Source organism: Apaloderma vittatum, unplaced genomic scaffold (genome assembly GCF_000703405.1).
Source record: "Apaloderma vittatum isolate BGI_N311 unplaced genomic scaffold, ASM70340v1 scaffold21902, whole genome shotgun sequence".
NCBI lineage: Eukaryota > Metazoa > Chordata > Aves > Trogoniformes > Trogonidae > Apaloderma > Apaloderma vittatum.
In genome coordinates this window covers 10-10,360 of record NW_009705522.1, presented here as the reverse complement: position 1 = coordinate 10,360, position 10,351 = coordinate 10, and the positions used below count along the sequence as shown (strand labels likewise).

General features: G+C 39.0%; 1 protein-coding gene across 1 annotated transcript; it reads right to left on the bottom strand.

Annotated features, from left to right (window-relative positions):
* Nucleotides 1-7,157: 7,157 nt before the first annotated feature.
* YAE1D1 (Yae1 domain containing 1) lies at nucleotides 7,158-9,729 on the bottom strand. Its single transcript, XM_009865458.1, has 3 exons — nucleotides 9,613-9,729; nucleotides 7,997-8,118; nucleotides 7,158-7,587 (listed from the first exon to the last, which is right to left on the bottom strand). Exons 1-3 carry the CDS (start codon nucleotides 9,727-9,729, stop codon nucleotides 7,158-7,160), a joined length of 669 nt encoding a protein of 222 aa, XP_009863760.1.
* Between the last annotated feature and the right edge of the window lie 622 nt (nucleotides 9,730-10,351).

The following is a 10,351-nucleotide window of genomic DNA, read 5'->3' as shown; positions in this document are numbered from 1 at the left end:
AAGACAGAAATGGATTTAGAAGCCATTGGCACTAACTTCTGCTAAAACAGGTCACTTTGTTTTACTGATGCCATTATGCTCAATAGCTACGCCCTTTATAACATGTGGCTTTTACAGTTTTCCCAAATGGACTTTAAAGTTACTCTGTTCATGTTGAACTGTGCCAATTGCATTAAACTGTGGATTTATTGGTGGATCTGAAGCCAGAAGAAGCCATTAGAACAATATTAGTTAACCTCCTAGCATTTAACAAGCTTCTTGCATAGTTTCAGAATAAATAAAGCATATATTAACCTTAACTATACAAAATAGTTTGTCACCCACCATCGATACTGACATCTCTTTCTGCTTCAGTGCTAGCCCAGAGGGAAAGACTGAAGTCATTCTCCATAATAAATCACTACACAGTGATTTATAGCAGACATCCTTGTGCACTGTTTCTCAGTTTCTGGAGCCTCACTTTTCCTTTCTGGCAGTCTTTGCATTAACCTTGTTTTAAAACATTGTAGGCTATAGTTGCATTTACAAAGCAAAATTTCACTTAAGACAGAGGAAGTACGAAACATACTGTTGGGAACCTGATAGTGGCCTTGCACTGAGTTCTTCTTACATCAATTTCCATAACAAGATTTCATTCTGACTTTTTATTTTCCCCTCCCAGCAATCCTGCTTTTCTGCCACTGACTGATGAACTCAGCATGGATTTGCCAGCTTTTTTTGTGCTGAAGTTTTACCAGCCTATTCCTATGTCCTCATCCAGTATTGAAGAGATACAGAGGCTCACAGGCATGTTAGAACTGTTCTCCAGTATTTCTGTGACTATGCATTGGTTATTTGCTTATTTCCACCTGTTAATGTTTTAAGAGCAAAAACTCTTCTTTGGAGCAGAATGTGTTCTGTTCTATCAGCTCAAAAGTGTAACATTTTAGCAACCATTGCAAAACACTCAAGTTCTAAGAAAGGTATGACAGTTACAGGAAAAGCTGTATTATTCCCATTATAAAAAAAAGGGTATAAGAAAGGAGATTTCAAAACATTTGGTTTGTTTTTGATATAAGTTTTTGTGTACAGTTATAACCTAAATTTTAATATTAAAAAAATCACCTGGTTTCAGGAATTCAGATTACCGGCTTGGAACTAGCTCCTCTGTACGAGTTGATTGTTCGGTCCACCCTTAACAAAAATGGCAGCGAAGACTTGTCTAAACATAAAACCTGCTTTGTTGTGGTGAGTACAACGTGCATTTGACACACACTCTGCCCTCCTGCAAGATGCGTACTGGGTTACATTTCCCCATAAGCAAACAATGCGGATTTCCCAGAACCCTGATAGTGTTTAAATTTTCTTCAGGAAATAGTTCAAGTTATTTAGAAAACAATATTAGATGCTTTCATGTAAGTTAGCTTCACATCCTTATTAATGAAACACTGGGTGCATGGCTGCTGAAGTCATACTAATTTGCCTGTGTGTAACCCAAATATTTACTCTTCTAATAATTGCTCAGATCTCTATCATGAATGCCTTAAAAAGAAGGAAATTTATTGGCTGGTGTGAGGAGGAAGTTCCAAAATGGTACTTCCCTCAATTTTTGAAGGTCTTTTTCATGCTGCATGTCATGCTGCACATCACACTGTTTTAACAAAAAAAAAAGATTTCTTGATTAGATAACACTGAGAATAGAGATTCCTTTTTAATGGACTGGCAGGAAGAGCAGTGTAAACTGTTAGGCTGCATTAGACATACAGGAAAAGTTTTAGAACAGAAAATCATGGCCAACTTGCTTTCTGCCAGGCTTAAATACGGGCAACTACGAAATAAGCTTCAAAAATCTACCTTTTTTGCTAGGAAACTTTAATTTTGGAATTCATAGCGACAAAAGGAAAAGGCAGTTCTTTCTCTTCTACTAGCAGCATCATTAGAGCCCCTTGCCTTTTTGGGTCTTGAGGTGGTCATAAAGAAGATAATACTAAGTTTACATCGTGCTAAAATATGGTTTAGCAAAACTCTCCACTATAAACCCCATAAAATGCGATGAATTTTTCATTTCCATTAGATAAAAGCCTCTGTAACTCTTCAGTGATTCTGTAAAATATTAGTACTTACTAGAAGATGGCTTTGCTTCTGAATTTAAAGATTTAATTTCCAGAAATAAAATACTGAATTGAATTCTACCCTTGAAAGGAGCGTGAGGGGAAACCGCTTATTCTCCATGAACATATAAGGGGAAAAACTCTTTTATTATGCTCTTCAGCTTTCCTTAACGCAGACCCTGCTAATTAGCTGCCCCGCTCTGTTCTTAAAGTGACAGTTCCCATTTGGTATCCTGAAGCAGGTAACACGATATTACACTTCTAATTTTTTCACAGAATCACTGTCAACGAGGACAGGTGGCAATTTTTTTCTCACTATCTCCTCTCCTCCTCCTCTTTAAGTGAATCCTTGGGAGATATTCCAGCCAAAAATACTTCTCCAAAGCAAGCAAAAGTGATGGGGGGAGGAACAACGTATGATGCCCCAAAGAGATTTCAGGCTATGCTGGTCTATTTGTACAGCTGTCTGGCAGCACTACTGCGATATTCTGCTCAGAAGGTCTTGGTCGTCAGCACTGCTACAGCCTACGGGGCTCTTCGTAGTTGGCAGAACTGGGGGCGCTTGCCTCATCGCTTGGTTCTGGGTACATTCGCCTAATTTGGATGCATTTGGGAGGGAGAGGGGATCTCATTTAACTTCCTCCAAAGATATATTGCTACTGAAATGTGGAGAGCCACGATGGTCACACTAGAAGCGCGTCTTGCAAAATCATTTTTGCTGTCAGATTGTGCAGTTGCTTGATAACATCAAGTTTTACTTTTGTGTTTTCAGTGCCTGAAATATCACCGTATTTATTGTTCAGTCTCTTCCAGATTGCCCAAAGCACTGTTACTTCATAAACCAGGGCTCAGAAAAATCGCATTTAGCAGGAGCCTTGGTCAGTAAAATCCCATTTAGCCATCCAAAGTGCGTGCCTGGAGTAATAGAGATTCTTCGACATCAAGTGGCATTTAACACTCTTATTAGCAGCTGCATTTCTGAGAAGCATATAAATGAAGGTAAATTGTGTGGTTGGAAGCAATGGCAGAGCATTAGAGAGAAATTAGCTTCGAAGCTGGGTGTTAACAGATTTACTGTTCCCTTGCCAAAGCTCTCATTACTTGCAGAGTATTTGAAATGATAAAAAAAATCCTTAATTCTAGTATTACACTCTGATGATTTTTTTTTTTTAAATCTCCTAGGCCTGCCACTTCTATAAGCATAAATGAAGTTGCTAGACGAACGAATAATTACATTTAAATTTTGGCATGTGATTCAGCCAGAAAGTATCCAGGTTCAATGGGTGGATATCACTAAATATTAATTTTATTTCCAGATAATTCAGAACTGCTTTACTTTGAAGTGGTACCACAGAAGACCACCAGCTTTTCTGTCTTTTTCCTTCACCCTGTGAAGGAGAATTTAGCCTGTGGTACGTACGGAATAACTGATACTGTCCTCTTTTTTGGGCTCACAAGGGACTTGGTTCTATCTAGGCTCTTGCACTATGCTTCTTGGCTACAAATAAGGCTACTCCCAGTGGTGTGCAACCCATGAAAAACACAAAGTATAAACTTCTTACTAAAAAGTGTTCTGTATTCATCATAAACCAGAAAGTAAACACAAATATTCCAGTCTTGTTCTGTCTTAGCCTGAAGTTAATTAATAAATCATAACTTCTATAATTTCTGATTTAAGTACATTAGGAAAAAGGAAGTCTTACGCAAGCGCACTGCTGCAAGCCCCTCCCCACTGACTTCAGTTTTACTTCTCTTGAAAACATCAGAATGAAAGCATGTTTACCAATATTTATAAAAATTTATTTTAAAATACTTATACTCTGCTCTTCCGTAGTGGAAATTGATGTTCTAACCTCCAGAGAAGTCCAATGTCACCTTCATTTAAATCCTCAAGACCCAACTCTGAATTCTAGTGATAACTTTATAGCAAGAGCCCTGAAGCAGTAAGTAGCTTTATTTTATTTCATAACAGTTGGAATGAACTTCAGATGTCAATTTAATGGAAATATTATGTGCATTCACAATGCTCTAACTCAGAACCAGAAAACTTGACTCTAGTAAAAAGTTGTAAGAGTGAGAATAAGTTACTTCAGTGTCTTCTCTCTGAAAAATTTTAAACATTAATAATGATGGAAACAGATTCTTTCCAGTAGAAAGCACGTGGGGTGGGGAAACTGGAAAGATGCTTTTTTCTTTTGTAAACACGTTTTTCTGAAGACTCTAGCTGGTCAGAATCTCATCACTGGCATAACTTATATTAGCAAGGAAAGGACTTTTTCCACATCTACTTGATACCCATCAGCGCTTCCTTTCAGAAAGTGAGGCGTATATTGCATGGCTACCACACTGTCCCTGGCTTAGTTTCTAAAGACAAATTCCAAGACAGGCAAGTTGCTCTGATATACAAACATATGCTAAAGAAAGGACCGAGAGCACTAATTCATTTGGCATGAGCTACTATACAACCGTATACAGTATATATTTGATGACAGCAAGATCAATGCAGGCTGGATTTTGAACCTGTTTAATTAGCTCGCCCTGTCCTAAGTCACAGGATATGAGATACTATTCCCAGACCTAGGGAACTTTATTGTTAGAGCAGAAAAAGCCACTCCTAGTGTAGACAGTGTCTTAAAGACGACATGCTCTGTGCCTTATGCAAAATATCAAAGTTACAATTATAAAATTCAGCAAGAATTAATATATTTCAATATTATTAGTTTACATTTTCAATAAAAGCACCCTTATGACTTTTTTTTTTAATGACCAAACCCTATCAAAGTTTCTTTTCATGCTAAATTCCAAGATCCAGTGCTTGATTTCATTGTGTCAACACGCGTTTTTGGTATAGCACCTGTAACTATACTGTAATTACAACGTAATGCCTGTTAGGCTGTAGGAGGCAAAAAGACGCAAGGAGGTAGCGCCGTTTTCAATTCAGGTGTCAGCCACAGTTTGAAAACAGACGTTGAAGAACAGGTGAAGTCTGTAGCAGTGACTAATGTTTCATTTCCTCCTTCAGCTGCATGTCAGTCCCAGTTGTCATGAGAGCTATTTTCAGGAACGCTGCCAAGGTGGAAGCCGATGGTGAAACACAAGACATGGAAGCAGTCACAAAACGAAAACCTGAACCACTGTGTGAGCAAATTATGGATTCAAATAGTCCCAAAGAAAGTCCTTCTGTGGCTGGTCAGCAAGATTTGGTAGTGACGGATAAGCCAAGTGTTAAAGACAGCCCAGAGGAAAATCTCTCTGCAGCCAAACTGGAAACTCTGGGTGATAACATGGAAAAAAGTAGCCCCACAGTAAGCACAGAAGCTTTGTGCAGAGTGGAGGAAAGTAATTCCCCAGCTAGTACAGAAGCTGTTATGACAGATAAGTAAAACACACAGTCTATTGCTGGATAATCAAACAAGAAAGAAATAGTTTTCCTTGCCGTAGATTGCTTTTGCAGAAGTAGCTGGGGAGAACTTGGCAAGCTCACTGTCCATTCAGTAATTTGTGAATGGAGTTTTTGCTTTGCACACTATTAAATACACAGAAGTAATACTCTTGAATTTGCATTTTTAAATGTCCAAATTTGGGAAGTCTAACACTGCTCTAGTAACCTCTATTTTTGTCTGCACCATATTCTACCACAGTCTGGGAAAAAAATTTCTAACATACATGATACAGGCTATAACGTAACACATGCACTTGTGGAAAAGTAATGTTTATCCATGTCAACATTCTGCTAAATAAACTGAGAAAGTTGTTAGAACGATTTTGCATTTATGTAATTAATTCAGACAGCCCTATTTGTCCACTATTTCAAAATGGATGCAATAAGAGATTCTTAATTGCAGTTTTGTTTTCCCCTAATGTGGAAGCAGTACTGAACAGCCACCAAATTTAAAATCTACCAACTCCATGGCAGAGTAAGAGTCTTTAGTAAAGAAGTTGTAAACTTAGTCTCTGAAAATCAAGTAATTTTCACCTTAGCTTTTTTTCTGACCTTAAAGTATAAAACTGTTTTGTGATTCAAAACGTCTTTGTAAGTTAGCTGTTCAAAATTTCAGTTTGTCTAGACCTGCTTTGTCTCTGTTTTTTCTTCAGAAAAGTTACAAGGAACTTAAAACAAGTGAACTCCTAACTTACTGTAAACCAGTTTAATTAGTGTAAATCAGACACATGCATTCACAAGGAAAAGATTTCCTGACGAGAGCAATTTGCAGCTTCGGTTAGGGCAAGCAAAAGGAAAAGGAGTCAAGTATAAACATTGGCACAGAAACACAGAGTTGCCAGTCACAGGCAGACATGGTTGACAACTTGTTTCTAAAAGAAGGCGAATAAGCCCAGCCTCCTTGAAGAGTTTGGGAAAACCAGTATGAGAAAGATTAGAGGGACTGGCAAAATAAATATTAATATAACATAGTTCACTAGATTGGAAATGCATTCAGTGTGGTCTAGCAGGAGAAGAGTAGATGGTCTAGCCGTAAAACAGTGGAATTGTCAGTGATTCAGCATTTCAAGAGAATGCTGTGCTTTCAGTAAAAGTGAAATAAGTAGAACTGTACAAAGAGAAAAAAAATAGTTTTTAACTGTGAAAGTGCATGGCATGGAGGTTACAAAAGAAACAGAATTTGACAAAAGGTGGAAAATGTCTGTTATTCTATACAGCGACAAGAGAGAGTCACAGCATTCTAGAAAGCAACACTAAATCCTGCTCTGTTTTGCACAGAGATGGCATATCAGCACCAGCAGCTTATTCTGCAAGAATAGCTTGTCCATAGCAGTAGACAAACTGGACATTTTTTAGATATTAGATGGAAGCTATTTAGAGGGGCTGCTAAAGGGACTTGCTGCCCCTTTCCACTCCCTCTTTCTGTGAAAGCTACGTCTGAGATTGAAAGCAAGGGAATCTTCTTCGCAGGAGCCAAAGCATGGTGAAGATTTATAGATCTCCTCTACTGGCAAGTATCAAAATCAGATTTCCCAAAAACAAAGTGATGTGCCAGCAAGGATGTGGTCCACAAACTGCAAATCAAATCCAGTTGAGATAATTTTAAATGCCATGAGACGGAAAAGCTAATGTTCCAGTTTCTGGACATGGTGAAGTATATCTAGCGATAAGCCCAGTTGCTCTACTAGCCAAATAGTCTCCTTTTTAACCCAAGCCAAGGTCGACTTTTCAGGATCTGTGCAGTGTTTTGCCTTACTGCACTCGAACTGCAAGGAACCAATCTCAGCATTATTTCTAGAAATATTTCCACCAGAGCTCCCGACATCTTCATGTTTTCCAGCTTTACCGTCACTGTAGTCTGTCCCAGCTGGAGCTGTGTGATTAAGGTCCAGGTCCTCAACAGAATCTAAAACGTGTCCGAGATGTGGCTGTTGTGTGGCAGAATTCAGATACTGAAGCACATCTTCTTCATACTTTCCAACCACGTCAAGAAGATTATTTATCTGACTTAAAGCAGAATCTTGTCCATTAAAATGACACCAGGATAAGAGAGCACTGAAAAGTGAAGAAAAAAAGGAAAAATACAATTGATTACATGTACCCACACAGACCTTCAGTTGCTGAAGACAGAGAGCAACATGTTTTCTACACTATATAAACATATATATGTGTCATTCATATTTTCTGGGAAATTCAAGCAGTAGAACTAAATATTAAGTTTAAAGATTCTGATTCAGCTCATTTTTGAAAGAGCAATTATTATTTTTAAGAATAATCATTCTACATGCAGGTAGGCAATTCCCTGTATTCAAGACCTGAGAATCCTCATGTTGCTCATTTTGGACAGATTTACAATGCTTTTTTAAATTAAAACAAACAAAATATTGCACACATGCTCCCTCTGTACACACCCTCCACACACACACACACACAAACACCCAACCTTAAGGAGTGTGCAACCTACTTCAGAGTTCCTCTGAACTGGCCGCACGTAACCATCAGCTCAGCACCACGCCTGTAACCTTGATTAAAGCCCTCCTGGAGCGCAAGTTCTTTCCCAGCCTCAACTCCATCCCTATAGCCTTCCTAAAATAAAGAGTAGTGAAGCAGGTTGTTTAGAAGATTAAAAGTTGGACCTATGACAATTTCATAGCAATTAAAAAAAAAACCCAAACATGTATTCAGTCTCTTAAATCACAGTTTCTAGATTTGAACAAGTATTTTCAGAAACACCAAAAAATATAACAAATCTGCAGGAAAGCAGGCTTGATTTTATGATAACCAGCCCTTCTATGAAAAAATCCTTAAAGAACACCACACATGGTTTTCTATACATCTGAAAATAAACAGGCTGCAAAGCCCACCCCTCTTTAGATCCTCCCCGGTCTGTAATCCATCTGCCTGTTTTCACAAAACTAATTATTGAGCCTTGTTTTTCTATTTGCCAGATCTCACTCAATTCAAGAGTTATACCACAAAAAAAGAGGGTGACAAAGTGAGTCACATAATATATCATCTTCTGAGAGATTGCTTTCTGTTAAAAACAGCTAATGATTGTAAGGCAAATTGGTTCCTTTATATTCTAACCAGATTACCACAAAACATAGAATAATTCTTATATTTTTTTCACACCAAAATTGCAAGTTGTAAAAGTGAAAACTTCTATTTGCTCACGAGAGAAGAAAACTGATGGCCTTGCTAGAGAAACAGCCAGGAATGAGAACATTTCTTTATTTTTCCCAGCATAGAGCTCTAATCTCAGTAACGTTTTATGATTTCATAGTATCTATTCACAAGTTACCAGAGGGATTTGTGCAAGAACACTAAGCAGCCCCCAAAGAAAACCAGTCTCTTCAATGGACTCAGATGCAAGGAATTTTTCCTTGGAGAATACTACAACAGCTCCACTGTAATACCCTTCCTCATCCACAGCCGACACAAGAAGTTCCATTCATGCTCTTCAGCCAAACGCAGCACAGGAGCCTACACACCCCACCCCAAATGATAATGTACCTGCTGAAATAACCTGAGTTTATGCCCTTGTTTGGTTCCCTGTGGAACTCCAGAGAGTGAAGAGCCTTGGAAACCAGCTTTCATTAAATATATTTTTCAGTAGAAGAATAAATAAGCCAAAGAACTACCTAGACCATAACATCCAGTTGTGGTTCCACATGGAGTCACACAGCTTAAATCTGCCTTATGAAGAACTCTACTTAAAAATCCAAACATCTCCTATTTCTTTATTAGCACTGTTTAGCCTGTGTTGCTCTACATTTACTAGTGGTACACCGACAAGTATGAAGCAAATAGCTCACACTGGAATGTAGCACTGCCTTTTACAGATGTTGTACAGAGGGAACCAATATCACGGTAAAACAGTACTTTGCTCTGATGACTACTGGGATAGAGTGTCTGTAAGTGCCTGCTAAATATCTCTGACCTTCACAAGAAACTATACCACACCAACTTTTAAGCAGCCACTCCTAGTTTTCTGATTTAATTCAGCCACATGTATATCAAGGTATGTATCAGTAAATCTAAAATGGTTAAAATACTATTAAATCATTGTTATGGAAATACCTTCAATCTTTTTTTCATGGTGCTGCTCCATTCTTTCTGCAGCAGATACATCTCATCTGCATCTTCATCAAATATATCCTCGCTGGATCGGCTGACTGCAGCTTGCACCCAGGACATAACAGCAGCGATGACTATGATCTCTGATCAGGCGGCAAGAAAAACACTGAGAAACTCTCAAAAGTCCCTCTAGCTAAGTGTCAGATTAGAAGTAGGGGCAAGAACCATGAGTTCTGAGGAGAAGCCATGTCAGGAGCTGGTTATTTAACTCGTACATTTGTTTCCACGTGGGAAGCAGACGCTGTTTACCATCAGGGCGCATCTGTCAAGAGAGGGCAATCAGATCACCGCTGGGAAAGTAACTTCTGTAATTTACGGAGACAACTTTAAGAGGGTACCTTCTTCTCGTGGCAGTGACACGCACATGCGTGTCGGATTAGCGTTTCTGAATGGCACCAGAGCACGAACAGCAGGCGGAAACAGCTTTATGACTTGATTCTGATCGCAGCCAAGCAGCCCGGCACAGCTCCTGTGCAACACGTTAATAACTGGCAAGAACCTTTGCTCTTCAGTCTCCTGGCTACGCCAAATACTTAACCACCTTACAAATCTTGAGCAGAAATGCCCCTTTATACTTTCAGTTAAGATCGAGCTAGTTCTACCGGGGCCAGAGGTGCACCTGCCGTCCCCACACCCTGCCCACACCTCGGCCGAGCTCACTGGCCAGGACCCCACTCGCCAT